Below are 20267 nucleotides of genomic sequence, written 5' to 3'. Positions count from 1 at the left end.
TGGTAGTGTTTTCAAGTCTTCTATATACTTACAGATTTTCTGTTTACTTGCTTTATCAATTACTAAGATAGAAACGTTGGCAGTTCTACAACTTTTGCTTTATGTGTTTTGTTTTGTTTTTTATTTTTATTTATTTATTTATTTTTTGCTGCCTTGGGTCTTCGTTGCCACATGCAGGCTTTCTCTAGTTGAGGCGAGCAGGGGCTATTCTTCATTGAGGTGCACAGACTTCTCATTGCGGTGGCTTCTCTTGTTGTGGAGCATGGGCTCTAGGCCCGTGGGCTTCAGTAGTTGTGGCACGTGGGCTCAGTAGTTGTGGCTTGCAGGCTCTAGAGCACAGGCTCAGTAGTGGTGGCTGCCAAGGGCTAGGGATAGGAGGCAATGGGGAGCTGTTTAATGCATATAAAAACTTTCTGGAGATGGGTTTCACACCATAGTGTATGTGACTATACACTACTGAACTACAATATTTAAAAATGGTTCAGGGCTTCCCTGGTGGCACAGTGGTTGAGAGTCCGCCTGCCAATGCAGGGGACACGGGTTCGTGCCCCAGTCCAGGAAGATCCCACATGCCGTGGAGTGGCTAGGCCTGTGAGCCATGGCCGCTGAGCCTGTGCGTCTGGAGCCTGTGCTCCGCAACGGGAGAGGCCACAACAGTGAGAGGCCCGCATACCGAGAAAAAAAAAAAAAGTTCAGAAGGTAAATTTTATGTGTGTTTATCACAATTTAAAAATTTTAAATAAATAAACTGTAAAGTCCCTAAGGTACTTTTAGGGTTATTCTGTCTATATTATCACACGGCTGATATGGGCCAGAATGTCTTCTCAGATAGGAAACCTCCACTGTTTGTGAGACAGACATAGAGGGTCTCAGTTCTGGGCAACTGCTTTAAAGTGGGAGAGGATGGGACTTCCCTGGTGGTCCAGTGGTTAAGACTCCAGCTTCCAATGCAGGGGGCATAGGTTCAATCCCTGGTTGTGCAACTAAGATCCCACATGCCACAGCGCCTCCAAAACAAAAACAGAAAACAAACAAACAAAACACAAGTGGGAGAGGTTTCTGACTACTTCCAAAATCTTTTTTAGGAAATGACTGGCCAAGGTGAGGTCCAGTCCTAAGCTCATTACCTCTCGGGTCTATCACTTCACGGCCAGTCGTTTTCTGGCGGTGTCCAGCCGCGATTCTGTAACCAGACTAGGTCCAGAGAAGCTGGGAAGGTGAATTGAGCAGCCAAAGGGGCGGGCCGCGCGTTATAAGGTTTGGGGAGGATTGGGGTGGACGGGCAGGAGTGAGGTCCAAGGGAGGAGGGTGAGCTAACATGTGTTGCCTGGAGACGGCTTGGGACTCTGTTGCCTGGAGACCTGGCAGCCGGTGAGCGTCCAAAGGGCGGTGAGAGGGGGTTAGGTACTGACCAGACACAGCAGAGCCAAGGCCATGGCTGGACACCAGAAGGAGAAGGCGATCGCAGATGAGGTCCACCAGAACCAGATCCTGCGGGAATTGTACCTCAAAGAGTTACGAACCCAGAAACTCCACACGCAGTATCATGTGAATCCACTCCGCAAGGGTGAGGGGAGCTGCGGGATGGAGGAAGGGAAAGGGGGCGCCCCCAGGAAGGAGCCGGCAGAGATGCGGGCGGGGTGCTGGGTGGAGCACAGTAGGAGACGCCTCCTGTGACCTCTCATCCCTTCATAGCCTTCAGGAACTATGACTTTGGGGTTGGAGAGGGGTCTCACCCCCCATCACATCGAAAGTATTAGATACATTAAAATGCATCCACGTCCTGATTAAATAACATTTTATTGTAAAAAATTTGAAAGGCTTTTTATAAATTGCTTTTGAAATATTTTGCAGGTTTTATGTTTTCTTTTGCATGTGTTTTGGTTTGCTGCTATTAAAGGATTTCTTCTAACATTGTCTTAAGACCTTCAGAAAGTTCAAGGGGAGCAGACTCAGGGTCCAACGTGCCCCCCCGATAAAATGGCCACACCCCCACTCCTCACTTTGCACATTCCTGGGCCGGTTTCATCTGGTCCTGTAACATCAGCTCCCCCTAAATGCTACCGAGTCTCAAATGGAGCTCCAGACCCACGTCCCCATCCACCTCCCGGCTCCCTTCCCCGGGACATCCCTTAGGCACCTCAGACGGACTGGTTCAGAAAACCGGGCTCGCCCCGCACCCCTCCCCCACCTGCAGCTACTCCAGAATGTTTGGTTTTAGCCAAAGGCACCACAGCCCTTCTCTCTCCCAAGTTAGAAGCTTGGGAGTCATCCTCAGTCTCTCTCTCCCTCCCTCCACACAGCTGAGTAGGCACTGTCCTGTTTGTTCCTTATCCTTTCTCTCACATGATGGTTCCCATGTTCCCGCCTCAGTGGGAAACACCATCATGCATGGCGAGGTCTCTCTGCCTCACCTCATTTGTCTCCGCTCTCTCTCCATCCTCACTCCCAGGCCCTCGTCAATCCTGCCTGCATTGGTCTGATGGGCTCTTAGCTCTCTCTTTCCCTCCAGGCCCAGCTCTCCAACCCTCCCCTACACCACTGCTGGCGAAAGCTGTGCTAAAGGGGATTTGATCATCCAGTCCCTCTGTAAAATCCTCAGTGGTCCCACAGATTCTGAGCTAAGGTTTAACCTGATCAGTACCTAAGGCCCCCGTGGATCTAGCTCTGCTGCCCACCCAGCTTCATCCTGACTCCCCTCCCAACCCGCACACTCTTCCTTTAATAAAAATGTTAGTGCCTGGTCTGCACCAGCCACAGATTTTCTATCCCACCATATTTAGATGCATGGATTTCCTAAATCATCTTCAGTTTCATAAATATTGTTCCTTCTTTCCGAACTTCTCCCCCAGTCCTGGGCCTGATTAACTGCAGTCCACTGCAGCCCAGCTTTGTAAAGAAAATGTAATGTCATTTCTAAAAATAGAATCTGCATATAGTTAAGGTGTACCACGTGATGTTTAGATATCCGTATACGTATACACAGCGAAGTGATGACGACAGCTATATCCACCTTCTCACACACTTACATTTGCGGGGGGCGGGGTGAGAGTACAGAAAATGTATGTCTTCATTTAGCTTATAACTAACCTGGTTTTCCTCTGGAGCCGCCAGCTACTAATTCCAAGAAAACCACTTAACGTCCAATTCTGTTTAAACTTGGTCTGTTTCAACGATTTAAATAACCCCTTCAAGCGGCATCCAGGCTTCCTAGGAAAAGCGCTTGGGCTCCCAGCTCATGGTCCTTGGGTACATGATTAATATGATCCATTGGGATTAAGTGAGGAAATATCAGAATTTGTATCTATGTTTACACTTATGTATAAAGAAAGAAATGATGCTTTGTTAATATATGACAACAGTGCATAGAGACTATATAAGTATTCATATGCGGAAGTTTTTTTACTGGTAGGAGTTTGAGATAAAACACTTGGAGATCACTGGCTCCTTCTGGCCTCTGCTCATTTACTACTACTCTCCTCCTAGCTCCTTCCACTAGAGCTACTCTGCCTCTCGATGTTTCTCTAACTCACCAACCTCACTCTTGGATCCCTCCCACATATCCTCACACAGCAAATTTATTCAGGACTCTGCTCTAAGGTATGTCCTTAGAGACATATCACCCACACTACACCCCACCATCAACGTGGGTTTACCCATGTCACCTGCTTTATATTGTACATCCCATTTATATTTGCTTGATATTATATATCTGTTTATTGAGTATCACCACAAACAGAGTGGAAGCCCAGGGAGTACGGGGACCTCCTCTTTCTTGTTTGCAGCCCTACCTCCAGTGCACCAGTAATTACGGGCTGAATAGATGTCCGTGGATCCTACACCTCTGTTACCGCATGGCCTGCTGGGTATATATCACTATCTCTGGCTGCCTGGTATGTCTGCATCCCCATAGACCAGTCTGTCCCAGAGAACATTCTGTGATGATGAGAATGTTCTCTATCTGTGTTGCCCTAAATGGTAGCCAGTAGCCACATATGGCTGTTGATCATTTGAAATACAGCTGATGGGACTGAGGAATGAATTTTCAATTGTATTAAATTTAAATTATTCAAATTCAAGTCACCGCATGTGGCTGGTGGCCACCATACAGGACAGTGCCTCTCAGATTGTGAGGTCCCCGAAGGTCTTAAATGCCCTAGTGCCCAGCACAATACCTGACACATGACAGACACTCAGAAAATGCTGACTGGGTGTCTGGCCTAGGGTGGGTCTCAGAGAGGCCAGGAAGATCGTTTTTTAACTTGAATCTGTGATGCTGTTTTTCTCTAGTTCACACAATCGCCAGAAAGCCCATGTCTTGGCATGATAACCTGGAGGAACCTGCAGATGGTAAGTCTGGGGTCTGAGAATACCGTTGAGATAGAGCACGGAGAGGCAGCCGGCTGGGAGTCTCTCAGGGCAGTGGTTTTTTGGGGCAGACCTCAGTCCTCTGTTTGATCATCTGAAAACAGGGCTCATACTGACAAAGCTCACAAGAGACTGACACATTCAAATAAACAGCCAGTTCATTAACTGTCAAGCCAAAAACATGTTCCTAGTGGCCCTGACATTACGGTCATTCATCCATCCAATACTTAGCTGTTACAAGCACAGGTTCTGGAGTCCTAGTAACTAACTGAGTTTAAATCCTGGTTCTGCCACTTGTTAACTGTGTGACTTCGAGAAAGTTTTTTAACCCCTCTGAGCCTATCTGTTAGGGGCATTGTGAAGATTAAACAAAATAACCCAAGTGCTTAGAACAGTATCTGGTACACTGGTGATCAGAACATGTTATTATTTTCATTATTACCATGTGATAGTCACTAGGATGGGGCTGGGGATCTCATACCATAGTCAAGGAGACAGACTAGTAAATACACAGGTAAACAGAGAACAAGATTGGGGTGGCAGCAGCATAGAAAACAGGTGCCCACCTCAGGCGGTGGAGTTCTGGGAAGTCTTCTTGGAGGAGGGGATAAGAGGGTGAGGTGGAGTATGTCAGGGTGAGAAGAATGTGGAAGGACATTCCAGGTATATGGAAAAGCACAGAAATGAGATAACAGCATGGTCCACGGACTGTGAGGAGTTTGGCATGGCTGGCATGTACGGGTGAGTGGGGGCCACGTTTGGGAGTGCGGGAAGAGAGATACTTGATGGGAAGCCTAATCCTTCTGGCAAGCTCTACTCCTTCCCCTCTACCTTCTTAGAGTGGAGTTTGATAGAGGATAGACGTGTGATTTTTGTAGAAGGACAGGGTGGGAAGTGAGGGGTGGGAAGGAGGCGTGAGGATCTCATAGCATCACAGAGACAGACAAGTAAATAGACTAATAGAGGACAATCCAAGAAAGTAAGGTTGTTATCTGCAGTGGAGACATCAGCCTGGCTAGAATGAAGGATAGGAGCTGGGGACTTGCAGCAATAAGGGAAATAACAGGTGGTGAGGGGCTCAAACACTGGGCAGGAGTTCATTACTAGCTGCCTTGTATTCAGGATAAGCTCGGCCCGAGGCCAGGTCCTGTATTCACAGTCCTTCATTTACTTCTCAGACATCTTGCTGAGGTAGATATTTTCCTCCCATTTTGCAGACGAACAAAGTGAGGCCCAGAGAATTAAACCACCTGTCAAGCTAGTAGTGGAAGGGCCACGAATACCCAACTACCAAGCCAGCTTCTTCCCCTTGTCAGACTGCCTCTCTCAAATTGAGACTGGATAGGATAGATTGCAAATGAAATGTGTCTAAGTCCTTAAGCCGTGGAGTTACAGATATACCTGGTGTTGACAGCCATGCTGATTTCAATCCAGAAGGATCTGACCTCACCTGGTACAGCCCAGCTTCTCACTCTCTGTGCTGCAGCTACATCGCCCAAACTCGCTCATGCCCCAGGACATTTGTTCTTGCCGCCTGTGGCGTGCTTTTCCTCTGCCTCTCTCAGAGCTGGCTCCTGCGAGCCTTCCTACTGAGTAGCCAGCCCTGCCCCGACATGCCCCTTTGCCAACTCCCTTCTTCAGAGTTTGCATCACTGTCTGCCACCATTGGGTTTGTTTTTATAGGTGTATATTGTGTCCCCTGTCCCCTCACCTAGACTACCTCTCCAGGAGACCAGGGACCATGTCTATCTCACTCTGCTCTACCTCCAGGGCCCAAACAGTGCCTGGCACAGAGTTTGTGCTCAACAGATGTTTGTTGAGAGACGAGCGGAGGAGCCAGATACCTGTGTCGTGAGGTCTAGGCAAGCGTCTGAGGCCGATGCTCTGCCTCTAAGAAAGGATGTGCCAGAGTCAAGGGCACAGGATCTCTCGTTTGGTCCCAAAGCCTGACGCCTTCATAACTCATGCCTCGTCTCCCAGCCAGGTTCATAAGTCTTATCCACCATGCTGCCCAGGGACCAAGGAGGAAATACCCCGAGACACAGACTGAAAGTCAAGAGATTGGATGGGACTCAGAGCCATTGGTAAGTGTGTCTCCTTCACTTGGAAGGTCAGAGGTAATCCAGTGGTGGCTCAGAACAGAGTATGGAGCTGACTGCCTGGGCTTTGACCTCTGACTACCATGTACTAGTTGTGTGACCCTGGTAAGGGACTAAGCTCTTTTGGGACTAAGTTTCCTCCTAGTACAGTGGAGATATCACAGCACTTATCTCATAAGATTGCTCCGAGGCTTAAATGGGGTGGTGTTTGTAAGGTGCTTGGAACAGCGCGTGGCATGTAGTGAATGCTGGTAAGTGTGGATTAAGCAAAGCTTGCTGATGACAGACGGCCTGAGTTTGCTCTCCCAGGTGTTAGTAGAGTGGTCTCGGGCACATCACCTACATCTCTAAATTCTGTCCCCTTCTCTGGAAAATGCAAATGCCCGTAACATATTTGCCTCGTTGATTGGAGCAATCAATCCTAGGTGCAAGGAGCCTGGCCAACGCAGTCTTTAGCATGGGATCTCCCTAAATGATATAGGGCTTCTGTTTCTGAGGAAGAAATGCAGGGTTTTGTTTTCGTTTTTTTGTTTGTTTTTTTGCGCTACGCGGGCCTCTCACCGTTGTGGCCTCTCCCGTTGCGGAGCACAGGCTCCGGACGTACAGGCTCAGCGGCCATGGCTCACAGGCCCAGCCGCTCCGCGGCATGTGGGATCCTCCCGGACAGGGGCACGAACCCTTGTCCTCTGCATCGGCAGGTGGACTCTCAACCACTGCGCCACCAGGGAAGCCCAAATGCAGGGTTTTGAATAGACAACTTGAAGAGCTTCCTGCTACACTTGTCTTTCAACTCTGATTATGTCTTTCCTCATATAGAAGGTTTTAATTTTTAAGTAGTCAAATGTGTCAATTGTTTCCATTTTGACTTCTGGGTTTTGTACCTTATTTAGGAAAACCTTCAAAAACCAGAGTTACAAAACACCTAATTTTGCTCTGTATTTCCCCCTAAGTTGTTATTACTGTTGTTGTTGTTAAGATTTGGCTCTGAGCCCATCTGTTTCTTTTGTGGAAGATGTGAGGCTGGAGACACTGTTCCTCGGCTGTGTCAGAATTTCCTTCATTACCTCAAAGGCACCAAGACCTGCACACCCTGTCTTTATATTTGCTGCCCTGCCGATGCCTCCTGGCCCCCAGCCCTCACTCCTTGAGAAGTCCCACTCACCCTACATGAAATCCAGGAGTCACCTCCTCCCTAAAGCCCATTAAGACACTTCTGTCCCCCACTCCCCCTGGGCTTCTTGAGCACCATGTGCTCCTGCTGAGCTGCAGCTCGGTATCAGTGCATCAATGTAACCTGGTGACCCTGGAGCCAGACAGCTTGCGTTCAAATCCCAGCTCCAATGTTCTCTAGCTTTGTGAACTTCACCTCTCTTAACTTCCATTCATCTGCCTTAACATGGGGATAATAGTGTCAACACTTGAAGGTTTGTTGTGTGGATGAACTGAGACATATATAAACTGCTTAAAATGGTACCTAGCACACAGCATGTGCTCAGTAAATGCAGGCTACTGTGATGTTGAGGGGGAAGAATAGACAAGACGGCATGGGGCCCAACTGAGGACCAGCTCAGTGCTTCTCCTGGCCTGGTGGCTTAATCCCTGTTGTCTTTATCTGGTGAATAATTTTCTAGTGTGCTCCCTTCCCAAGAACTCCCCACACCCTGTAGTCCTCATATTTCTACAGGCACCTGTCTTTCTCACCCATTTATTTTTTATTTTTTTGTGGTTCGCGGGCCTCTCACTGTTGTGGCCTTTCCCATTGCGGAGCACAGGCTCCAGATGCGCAGGCTCAGCGGCTATGGTTCACGGGCCCAGCCGCTCCACGGCATGTGGGATCCTCCCAGACCGGGGCGTGAACCCGTGTCCCCTGCGTCGGCAGGCGGACTCAACCACTGCGCCACCAGGGAAGCCCTTTCTCACCCATTTATACAACTCCAGTCTGGGCATGGCTCTGCAACCCCTGGTTCTGTGCAGGGCTACTGCATGGAGATTGGAATAAACATCTCACTGAGTCGGGTTTTACCAGTGAAGAGCGCAAATAGCTGCTCACTTGTAACAGCCCCTCTTCAGATATGGGGCATCGCGTTGGAGGGAGGAGACTGTGCAAGACAGGGAGAGGCTTCCAGCAGGAGCCCTCACCTCTTACCCAAGAACTGAGTCCAGAGGGAGAGGCGCTGTTGGGCAGCTGGGGAAGAGATAAACGCTCAAAGGGTAAAGGAGGAGGATGGGAGGCGGGGCCACATAATTTACAGTGACTAAGGGAATGGAGAGGGGGCTTGTGAACGAAGGAAGGCGGAGTGAAGAAAAAATCCTCCAAGTTAGATAACTAAGCAATGTAGAAAAATATCACAAAGCACAAGTCATTTAACTTACTACTCTTCATTTTCTTAAAGAGAAAAGGCCTGGCTCCCATGGGTACAAAGTGTATGGGTAGAAGTGTTGCATCTCTGACCAGCACATCTCAGGGCAGGCCCACCAGCCATGATAGGAGACTGGCTCGGCTAGCCCTGCCCTGCGTGGGCCCCCAGATCACTAGTCACTGTGGGGTTTCAGAGGGTCTGGAAATACACCACACCTGTTCATTTTAAACCTGGGGACAATGCCATCAGATGGCACTGGTGGCAAAGTAAGAAAGCGTACCCAGAAAAGTTAGATCCAGGGGTCATGCAACCATAAAAGGTAATTAAGCTTTCAGAATGACGTGTTTGGGGGCAGAAGAGGTTTGATCAGCCCCAACTTAACACAGGGCTCCTGCCCCCAGCGGCACCTCGCCCCACACAGGCAGAGAACTCCAACCCCAATACTGGGACTCTGGGGAAGCCACACTCAGTGAGTATCGCTCAGCCTCTGGTCTCCTGGTAACATTTGCTGAAAGTATAACCTTTTAGCTAATGGCACAGTGTAGCTTCTGTGAGATTTGTGTGTCCCGGGACTCACTCTTACTCAGTTCTCTGTGTAACTACTTCAACAACATCCAATCTTTCATTCAGCAAATATGTCTTGAGTCCCCTGTGTGTGCTGGATACTGTTCCGGGTGCTGGGATATAGATGCAGCACCTCCCCTCATGGAGCGTCCATGCCAGTGGAGGGAAGAGTCCACAGGCCTCCACCGTAGGCAGCGGGAAAGGGCAGTGCAGCAACTCTGCACAGTTGAGATTCTCATGCAACCCTGCAAGTCTTTTGGTGGAAATGTTGTCTTTATTTCACAAACAGGTTTAGCAAGGAAAAGCACCAGAGGCTGCACATCAGGAGACTGAGGCCTGATTCAAGTCCAGGTCCCTACAAGCCCAGGTCTTCCTCCTTCCCCACTGGCTTCTTTCTGATGTCTGCCTTCCCCCCTCTAGGTCAACCCACAACGCGATGACCACAGGCTGAACCACTTCAGGGTCTACAATGACATCACTCTATACAAGGCTAAAATGTGGAGCTTGGGAGAAGATGGTCACAAGTAGTATTCCCGCAGTGCTGTCAATCGCTGTCGTTAATGCCCAGAGTGTGTGCTTCCCAGGTTAAAAAAAGACACTTTAAAGCCTAGGTCTGACTTTTACCGTCCTGAGTCTCACATTTCTCCCTTCTGGTTCATATCCTTAATTTAATAAACTAGGGGGAGAATTCCAGTTAAAGATGGCAAACTAAAGGCCTACAATATCTCCTCTGCCTTCCAGACCCCAGTAAAGGATAATAAATGGATTTTTTAAAAGGTATGAACCCACAACAGAGAAAATGAGAGAGAAACCTTAGCAGCCAAGAAGACTGAAGCCATGTTTAAAAGACGGAAAGCTGATGGAAGAGGGTGGAGGACACCACAAAATGCGAGCGGGACACCTCTGAGCACAGAGCTCCGCCCCCCAGAACTCTGGAGGGAGGTCAGGACTCTGGACAGACTGGGGTGTGTGGGAGGGAACTGAAATGGCCACTGGGAGGGGGGCTCTGCAGGGAGTCTCCTCCACACACCCCAGCACCAGGCGTGTAACAGCTCCCACGCTGGAGGTTTACTCTTGGAGAAATGGGCAAAGCCCAGGGCTCAGGGACACTAAGTAAGACGTGGGGTCAGAGTGAGGTGTAAGGCTGAAGACAATGACCATCTGTGAAAAGGAGGTTGAACCTCTCACTCGCACATGCTGCATTTTTACCCCGGGTTTGAAGCTAGAGGGCTCCTTTCTGAAAAAACGAAACAGCTCTAAAGAAAAGACCCCCCCCCCCACACACACACACGATACCATTTGAAGGTCCTGGGAAACAAGAACCGGGGAACGTCCAAGCAGGTGAACACACGGAGGTGCTGGGAGAGTCACTCGCCCAGGGAGGGCATGGACGCTCTGTGCACTGCCCCCCACCCTGCCCCCAAATCCCTTGCTCTCTGTATCTCTTCCATCTGGCTCTTCCTGACTTATGCCTTGAAGGGTGAAGCCATATATTGCTGCGGTCACTCCTGCTTTTGTATCCTGCCAAGACTGAATGGAAGCTCCAATGCTGAGTGGCCTCACCCTGACAGCCATTTTCATACAAGGCTGGACTAGACCAATTATTAGTGACTACATGGGAATCTAGAAGGGGGCCAGTATCTCGTAACCGTTACAAACTTTTTGCTCTAAGGAATCCATGGTCAATGACCAAAGGGTGACCTGTGATATCATAGAAAGAGACTTGGTCTTTTCCTGGTTCCTGATGCAGAGCTCCTAAATCCTTTGTAATTTCCTAAAGGATAGGGGTGGTAGGAGGGTCTTTTGTTCTAATGAGGTGACCCTTAGCAGCCTCTAGACAGCTTCAGCATGGGGGCTGCTCCCCAGGAAGACCAAGCCTTGGTTAGAAACTTGCAACTTTCAGCCCCACCACCCAACCTCTGGGGAGGGAGGAGGAGCTCAAGATTGAATTAATCACCAATGGCCCATGATTTCATCAATCACGCCCACATAGTGAAACCTCCAAAGACCCCTAGACTGCAGGGTTTGGAGAGCTTCCGGGTGGGTGAACACATCAAGGTGCTGGGGGGTGGCAGTGTTTTAAATATCAGGATTTGTGGCTTGAGTGTGCCTGGCATTTGGATGCACCTGGTCTTCCTTTAAGGTAGTGCTGATTATTGCTAGATTACTGGATTTTCTTGAGTGGTCATTAGCTTACAACAGTCTCCCGAATGCCTTTAAAATTCCCTGTCTTTGATCCCCTAGTGGGATTTCTAAACGAATTATCCTACTCTATCCCTATCAGATTCACCTCCAACATTTTATCATTTGTACTTTCAATGCCACAAAATATCTCCAAGAGTCCCTTTAATGGGAAGTTTTCTGCCAGTGTCACTTCCTCTGGGACATCATCATCCTTTCCATCATTTTCCTCATTCTGTTAAGTTCACATTCACTATTTCTCTGGCTGCATCTCTATCTAGTCTCTACAACAGCAGCCTTGTCTCCATCCCCCCATCACCTGTCTCTCCTATAACTCCATTTGCATTCTATTCCATTTTACTTCCAACCTTACCACTTTTCATTTCTTTGCTGCACTTTCATGTTGGTCAATTCCCTCTTTCAATGACTTACTTTTGTAAAACGCCATGTGGGTTTATCGCTGGAGATGAGACAACACAAGTGCACTCCTTGCCACCTGTGCATGAACTAAATAACAGGTGTGCAGTGGCCAATCACCCACATGCTTCAAAAGCAGTGATATTTGGCCACTATTATGTTTCTTTTATGCAGTGGTTTATGAACTGAAGAGCCAGCAGCAAAGTTTCTACTTTCTGCAATTACTTGGTTAACAATACTTTAGTAACTGAAACATGAACAGTCTTGTCGAGGAACACTGCTGCTATAACTGCACCTTGATAGCTGAAGTCCACGTATATTGGAACAAAGCAAAGCAAGAACAGCCTGGACTCGGTAATGGGAACTGCTAGCTCCTACTTATCTTTCAATGCATGGAGCTGCATTTTAAAGCAGTATGGGGGCTAATGCTGAGTTCTATAAAGTATACCTCTGAAATTAAGGAAAGTGATTCCATTTGCTATAAAGAAAAAAAAAAAAAAGGAAAGAAGGTACATTGTTTTCAAAACCTTTAGAAGTACTCAAATCAGTAATTTACTTTTGTCCCTACCAGTGTGAACTCTGGCAATCTGTGTTCACCTTTCTTAAAGCTCTCAATATGTTCCACATATAATTCAAAGTCTCTGAGCTGAGGCTCCTTATTGGAATTACTATACGTTACCCCATTCACTGCCATTGTACAGACTGTCAAAATAGGTCAGGGTTAAACATGGTGGTCTTCTGAGAACATGACTTGTTTGCTTGGAATTTTGCTCATTGAAATTAGTTTACAAAAGCTAAATTCATTCTTTTTGTTCTAGAAACTCAATATCATAGGAAACCAGAGAGATCCTTTTTTAAGTCCCAATGATGCTACAAGGAAACAATGTGAAAATCAGTTGTTTTTTTCTGCCTAAGCATATAGAGTTCTCAGATATCTGTAGCCTCCTTAAAGTATGGCTTCTGAACTGGAATAGAGAGAGGAGGGCAGGGAAGCTGTCTTCCTTTCCCACCTTTCAAGATACAGGAAAGCCCAAACATGGCCCGCCCACCACATCCAACCTGTGCACAGCTCCCAGCCAGCAGTGGAGAAGCTTCAAACATGCACCACCATGGCTCAGCAGACATTAGGGAGAGCCACCCCACCCAGCAAAATAAGCCTACGCAGGTATACACTCTCACACGGCAGGCAGTGTCCTAAGCATTTTGCACAGATCCACTCAATGCGGAAAGGAACCCTCTTTGGTAGATACTATTATCATGACTACGTGGAGATGACAAAGCACAGAAAAATTAACTTGCCCAAGGTCAAGCAGCAAGTATGCAGCAGAGCCAGGTGTCAAACCGAGCAGTCTGGCCCCAGAATCCATGCTTTTAACTTAAACAGGGCTCACTTATTTATTATCAATAAGTGGCAGTATTATTTAATATGTAAAAAGTAACTTCTAAATCTTTTAGTCTTGAGTTTTTAACCAAGAATATATATTTCTCTGAAAATTTTTCTTTAGTTTATTGAAAGAATTTTTACAAAAGGAAACCAACAGAAGGGATCCAACTGCATTGTGAAATCCCAAGTCTCCATCCCTTTTTCTTGGTCTTTGTATACAAAGATGCTGCCTATTTAGCGTGTTCTGCTCTTCATTTTCTCTCTTGTCCGTTTTCCGGGTCTCTTCTGCAGAAAAGGAAACACCACATGTATTCACACAGCAGTTGGCCTTCTGCCCCAGGGTCAGGATACAGGGAAAGAAAGGGAAGGGGAGGGGCGGGGTGGGAGAGGAAGCTGCTCTGGCCCCTCACCTGCGCCCCCAGCTCACTTACATTTGATCCTTTCTTTCCAGGCCTCTTGAGGCCCTTGCCATGAGCTATCTTGGCCCGGAAGCCGGATACATCATCATAGCTCTCACGAGTGTTCCACTTGGAGCCTTTCTTCTTCCCACCATAACCAAACCTCTGGTTTTTATAGCGTCGCTTGGCACTGGGCCTGGAAAAAAGCGGTCTTACACGTTACCCTCAGCACTGCAAATCCTGATGAATGTAATGACCCAAGAATACCCTCAGTTTCCTATCTGTACAGGGACTACTGTACCTAGAATCTCATCCTTGGCCCTACATTTCTACTCTACAAACTCCCCAGGCAAGCTCATCTCTTTACAGTCTTAACCACCAAAGCAGGAAAACAAAGCAAGAATCAGGAAAAGACCCAGATATATCGTGTGGCTTTTACCACTTATCTTCAGAAACCTTTCTACTTACACTAAATCTTGCTAAATCATCCTCAGTTGTTTCAACTCCTCTCAAGTATATTAAATGCAGTTAACATTCAGGTGCCATACATTTTAAAACTGGTCGTCCCACAGGAATCTCAATTCACCATATCCAAAGTCACACACGTCACATCCCTTCTAGACTGGTTTCAGCTCCTGTATCTATGTCCTAACTTGAGGCTGGTGGTCCTACCATCTACTCAGCCACCCACACTATGAACCTGGAGTGGGCCTTGATTCTTCCTTCTTTCATTTTCTACACCCAGCTCAGTTACTGAGACCTGCTAATTTAACCTCTTGAATATTTCTTCAACCCATTGTCTCTTCTCTACCCCCGTTAACATTTCTATGTCATTATCTTGTTCTCTGGACTTCTGTAACAGTCCCCGCCTCCCTCACTTACACAAGCAACACTGAAATATTTAAAATATGAACGTGACCTGCTCGCTATTTTGAATAAAGCCCATCAGCGGCTCCCCACTGACTGCTGGATACAGCCCAGGCTCCTCACAAGGCCAACAAACACTGCCCTGTACTCGGCCCAGGTCCCCCCAGCTGCACCACGCCACTCCTTGCCCACGCTGTATCCCTGTAACCGAATGCTGGCTGCTCTCATCTCTACGCTCCTGCTCATTAGTGTTCTTCTTTCTTCCCGAAACCCCGTGTCTCTCCCGTTCTCCTGGTTAATTCCTTCCTACTCATGCCTCAGACTAAGCTCAGGTGGACCCTCCTCCAGGAAGTCATCACCTGACCCTGACCCCTGGACCATGTCACATATTTCTAAAATGTGCTTCCAGACTACTATATCTAATGCCTCTATCACAGCATGTACTATATTATACAGAAATGACCATTTCCCCCAGGACGGGTGTCCAGAAATGCATAAAGGTAAACGAAAAGAACCAGTAATAATATCCAACATTATCCCTTTCAATCTTCCTAATATTAAGAGGCACTTACAATTTTCTCATTTTCATAGATAAGGAAATTAACATTTAGAAAGGTGAAGTAACCTGCTCAAAGCCACCCTCCTAATGAGCGGCAGAGTCCAGATGGGAACCTTAGGTCTGTACACTTAACCGTCACACGTGAGGAATCAACTTCTGAGTGTTCACTCAAAATGTGCCAAATCCTGAAATCGCCTCATTTTAAACTTCAAAGACTGATGAGGCTGAACGGGCCCATCACACGGCCTGTAGCTGTGGCCACAGTCTCTGCACTGAGGTCACACTGTGAACTGTGGCCCTGCATGCACCACCACCAGAACAGAACCCGGCACCCATACCCCTGCTTCATCTGCTGGCCTTTGGCTCCTTCTTTCGTGCTCCGTGCGACAGGCTTCTGATCTCCCTCAAGGAAGTCCAGTTTATCAGAGAAGCCTGGGAGTGAAGAAGTACTTTGATCAGCACCATCACATTTTAAGAAAAGATTAAGCTTCGAAAGAAGGATGTTACTTATGGAATTGGTATTAAGAGGCCCATCTTGCTCCCCACACCATTCCCAAACCTCAGGTCCAATAGTTCCCAATCAATCAAGCCTCTAGAGCGCTACGTGTTTGTTAGAATTAGCAGGTACCCCTGCTCCTCTGCAGCCTTAGGAGAGAATATACTCACCTTTCTGATATTTCTTAATGGCACTCATCATGTGTGCTTTCTCCCGCTGCCGCTTCTGAAGAACTTCTGTTTGCACCTGGACGTGGACACAGGACTGTCAAACCCACTCCAAGCCGGCACTACAAGTGTCTACATTCTCTCAGTAGCCACGCTGTGACATTACCACCACCGCTGAACACTGACTATGTGCCACAACTACACTAAAGCTCTAAGTATATTCTCTATTTCTCGTCTCAACCACCCAGTGAAGTAGAAATTCTTATGACCCCGAAACTGAAGCACAGAGAGGTTACACAACTTGACTGAGTCACACACGAGAAAGTGCGGAGCTGAGATTCACACCCAGGCAGTCTGCACCCTTACCCCATGACACAACCTGCCTACAAAACTGCACAAATCATGTTTATGTCTACATCCAATTCTCCCACTAATTATATTTGGGCAGATTAAATATCTAACCTACTGTTGCTAGGCATGAAAGTACCAACAGAGAAAACAATCTCCCTGAAAAACAAAGAAAACAAAGAAAAAAAGCTTTAAGGACAAAAAGAGATGATTAAACTCTAAGGCAGCACTCCTCCATCTCAACACTATGACAGCTGCGGCAGGATCACTGTGTGTGTGTGGGGCCACGGCCTGCCCTGGGCACCGTAGGGTGTTCAGCAGCCTCCCTGCCCTCTAGCCACTAGCTGCCAACAGGATGCTCCCCACCAGGACGCGACGACCAAAAATGTCTCCAGCATTGCCAAATGTTCCCTGGTAAGCAGAATTGTCCCCCACTGAGAAACACAGCCCTGAGGTTTCCTCACATTAGAAACAAGGGGCTAATGGACCCGACTAAGTTATTCTTTCCTTTGATAATTTAAGTTATGTTAAACCAATTGCCCAAGTCTTTGAGTTGATCTCAACCACCAACCACATCCATCCAATAGATCCACAGCTGCCCTTGTGCAGAGCCCAGGATGCTAATCTGCTCATACCCTGCTGAGGATCCATCAGGGAAATAACTGCAACTGTGGACGGCAGCTCAGCACCCAGATCACAAGTGTTTACGTCCAAAATGTTAACAAGGTCTTAACACCCATGCTGATCCTCTTTACAGTCATTTCTTCCCACAACCCTAAGTTTAGTTCCTGTCATCTTCCTTCTTAAGTAACCATGAAATAAATAAGGAAATCAAGGAAAGTTTCATGGTATATGCCTTCTGGCTTTACATTAGAACTCAGTCACAGTTCAAACATACTGGTGCCATTTTTTCTGATTGGATAACAATCAATAATATGATTGATTCCTTCAAGGACTTTATAATCATCTAGGCCAGTGATTCTCAAACCAGGATGTGTATTGGAAACATCTGAGAAGATTTAGGGGCAAGGGATGAAAACATACAGATTCCCAAAGTTCCCAAAGCCTAGAAATCTGTTTTGAAGTTTCCCCAGTTGACTGTGCTGTGAGGTCAGGTTGGGAAACCATTGATCTGGACCCAATTCTCTGCTGTACAGGTGTGCAAACTGCAGCCCAGAGAAGCGCATGACTTGCCGGTAGTGACCACACTACCTCTGGCTACACACAGGTGTCCAGGAGGGATTGTGCTCACGGACACTAGCACCCATGCCACTGTGAAACAGTAAACACACGATGGAACACACACGGGGCACGGAACCAACGCAGACCAAGCAATCTACTGACAAACACACTCGGCCCCGTCCCAAGCCCGCTCCTTTTCCTTCCCACCTTCTTTCCGTATTTCCTAAGTGCTCGCAGCTGCTTAGCCTTTTCCGACCTCTCCACGGCGACCTGTTTAGCCTGCAGCTTCTGCCGGATCTAAAACACAAAATATTATCAGCTTATGTTATTTGAAAATGGGATGACTGCTGCTTAGGACGCACTGCAGCAGGGAGCAGTTATCCCCAGCTCTGCAAACTATGGGGCTCAGAGGGACCTTGTGAATCATCTACTTCAAGCCCTGCATTCTACACACAAGGACAATAAGGCCCAGAGGCTGACCACTTTGTCCAAGACACCAGAAGTCTCAGCCTTGCAACCAGGATATCAAAGCGACCTCCCTCCTCCCAGTGTGCTGTTTGATCCATTACGCAAAATGGCATGGTACCAGGAGAGAAGACTAACTTCTCTCCATCCCTACTGTCGGCAGACTGTGGTGAAACCAGTCTGCAGCTTCGGCCCCCTTCTCCAATACACCACATACACAATAAAGGCTCAAACAGATATCAGGTACCTAGCAGCATGCATTAAACATACACATTTCAGTTAAAGGATGAGCAGTTGTCAGTTTGAATGTGCAGAGATGGGTCTGGGCTCGTCTCTAGATTAGCTTCCCTGAGTACACTGAGAAAAGAAAATCCAGCTTGAGACCCAAGGGAATTATTTAGGTATATCTTGGATTAGATGTTGGTAATTCTCTGCCTCCCAAAGTTGAATGAGGGCAAATTCTACCTAACTCTAAATTATATCAAATCTGAGCCACATATTAATCCTTCATTTCACAGAAGAGGAAAACTGAGGCCCAGAGAAAGGTAACTGTCTACCAGTTATAGTGCTGCCCCCAGGCATTGGCAGGAAAGAACTATTGTCTTTTCCACGCATCATGCCATGACCAAGCCAGTTAGGAAATGCATAAAGGCCATCTTTACTTCAGGGACCACACTTCTTACAGTACTTTCCTCCCCTTAACTGTTTAAATTAGGAAAATGTCACCCTTACATTTATCCAACTGGTGGCGATTGGCACAAATCTGATGTAGATAACTGAGATAATAATTGTCCACTGACAACCCATTCCCTATCAGTGGGCTTATGCCTATGTGTAAATGTTAAAGGAGATAAGCCAGCTGAATACACTTAAGTACAACGCCTCAGCTATCCAGAGAAAACCATTTCTGTTTCTCACCTTCTGCATCTGCTGATCAGACTTGGCCATCTCTGCAAAATAATCCGTGGGCCGCTTGGTAGGGACTTTGAGCTGATGGAGGCGGGGCAATACTGCAAGCACTGCTGCCTGGGCCTGACAGTAGCTGAGGATGTAGGACAAAAGTGTAAAATAAGCTAAGGGAGAGAGGCCTTACATCCTTTTCACTGCTCTCATGAGGCATCCAAGGTCAGGACTCTCAACATCTGACCTCCACCAGCAAGAACACACACACAAACAAAAACAGTAATAAAACCTCATTAAGTTAATGGGAGAAATTGAGATGTACACTCTTTTTAAAAGGAGTGGGGAGTATTGCTAAAAATAAATTAGTAGTTTAAGAGAATGACCACTTTAGAAGTGCCCATTAACTTACAAACAAATGCTAATTACACATTCTTATTTGGTCACTAAGAAAAGCCTATATAAGGGCCTTCCATAAGCAAATTTTTGTTCTAATAATTAACTGCACACACACACACAAACTTTAAAACTGGGTATTTGAAAATAAACTGGACTTTAAATTGTGATTGCTGGACAAAGGGGCTCTTCTCTCAACCAGGGAGAATCTCCTAGCTCTTCAGTCCAAAGAAGCCTTCCTCCCTACACCCCGGCCTACGACACCTCTGAGGAGTACGGGCTCACGGCTTCCCCCTCTCCAGCACAAGAACCCACAACCTCTGCCACATTTGAAAACATACATACAAGCTCATCTCACGCTGAAAGTCATCTTCTGGATCAACAGCTTTCTGATCCTTGTTCTGAGATGTTGCCTGCGGTCCACGGATTGCCGGTACCGGACCCAGGGTCACATCAAGCCTTTCAACCCATTCCAGATCCCGCTTGAATTCAGCCAAACACTGCTTCAGGCCATTCTAGGAAATTCAGACACTAAGCTCGCAAGACAGTAACAGGCCAGTGGACGAAGATCTAACCCCCAAGACCCCGACAGGTAGTTGACCCTCTTGGCAATACGCAGGTTGTGTCTTTCCTGGGACTAGAACGCAGCCTCCCGAGCACAACGGTGCCTCGCGCGCATCCCAAGTCCAGCACCCTCCAACCGGGCGCCCGAGCTCACCACGTCGTTCACGGCCTTCTTCGGCCCCTCTAGCACCACGTTGAGGCCTGGCTTCAGAAGCCCTCGGGAAAACGCCTCCTGCAACTACAGGGCACGATCGGCGGTCAGTACCGGGGAGTGAGGACCCCTCTCCTGCGCGCAGCCCCACGAGCTCGGATGACACCTACCTCTCTGTCTGTGACAAGGGGGTCGTCAGAATCCGAGTCCGAACCTGAGAGCGGGGGAGTGTCCATCTCGCAGCACGCACGTCCACACCCGCCGGAGGAAGCGAAGGCGCCCGAGGCCCCCGCGCTTGGAAAAGGGCTCCCCTCGTCGCCACCTCCGCCCGCTTTCAGCCCCCTGCCCTCCCGCCCGCTGCTCCACGTGGACTCGAACAGCACCAGCTCCCGAAAGCCCCC

The 20267-nt window shown here is 47.7% G+C and overlaps 2 protein-coding genes across 2 annotated transcripts; one reads left to right on the top strand and one right to left on the bottom strand.

Moving 5' to 3' along the window:
- Positions 1–1231: 1231 nt before the first annotated feature.
- CFAP144 (cilia and flagella associated protein 144) lies at positions 1232–10158 on the top strand. Its single transcript, XM_022574975.2, has 4 exons — positions 1232–1567; positions 4291–4350; positions 6349–6452; positions 9812–10158. Exons 1-4 carry the CDS (start codon positions 1435–1437, stop codon positions 9917–9919), a joined length of 405 nt encoding a protein of 134 aa, XP_022430683.1. The 5' UTR covers positions 1232–1434; the 3' UTR covers positions 9920–10158.
- A 3313-nt stretch (positions 10159–13471) lies between these two features.
- EBNA1BP2 (EBNA1 binding protein 2) lies at positions 13472–20260 on the bottom strand. The gene is made up of 9 exons (XM_022575464.3): positions 20037–20260; positions 19870–19953; positions 19497–19666; positions 18774–18897; positions 17598–17687; positions 15864–15939; positions 15536–15629; positions 13805–13967; positions 13472–13658 (listed from the first exon to the last, which is right to left on the bottom strand). Exons 1-9 carry the CDS (start codon positions 20100–20102, stop codon positions 13608–13610), a joined length of 918 nt encoding a protein of 305 aa, XP_022431172.1. The 5' UTR covers positions 20103–20260; the 3' UTR covers positions 13472–13607.
- Positions 20261–20267: the final 7 nt, after the last annotated feature.

This window comes from Delphinapterus leucas, chromosome 1 (assembly GCF_059928025.1).
Source record: "Delphinapterus leucas isolate spDelLeu-1000000601 "Yukka" chromosome 1, BTC_Dleu_Yukka2, whole genome shotgun sequence".
NCBI classification, from domain to species: Eukaryota; Metazoa; Chordata; class Mammalia; order Artiodactyla; family Monodontidae; genus Delphinapterus; species Delphinapterus leucas.
Note: the sequence above shows the minus strand (reverse complement) of the source record. Positions and strands in the feature narration are given on the sequence as shown.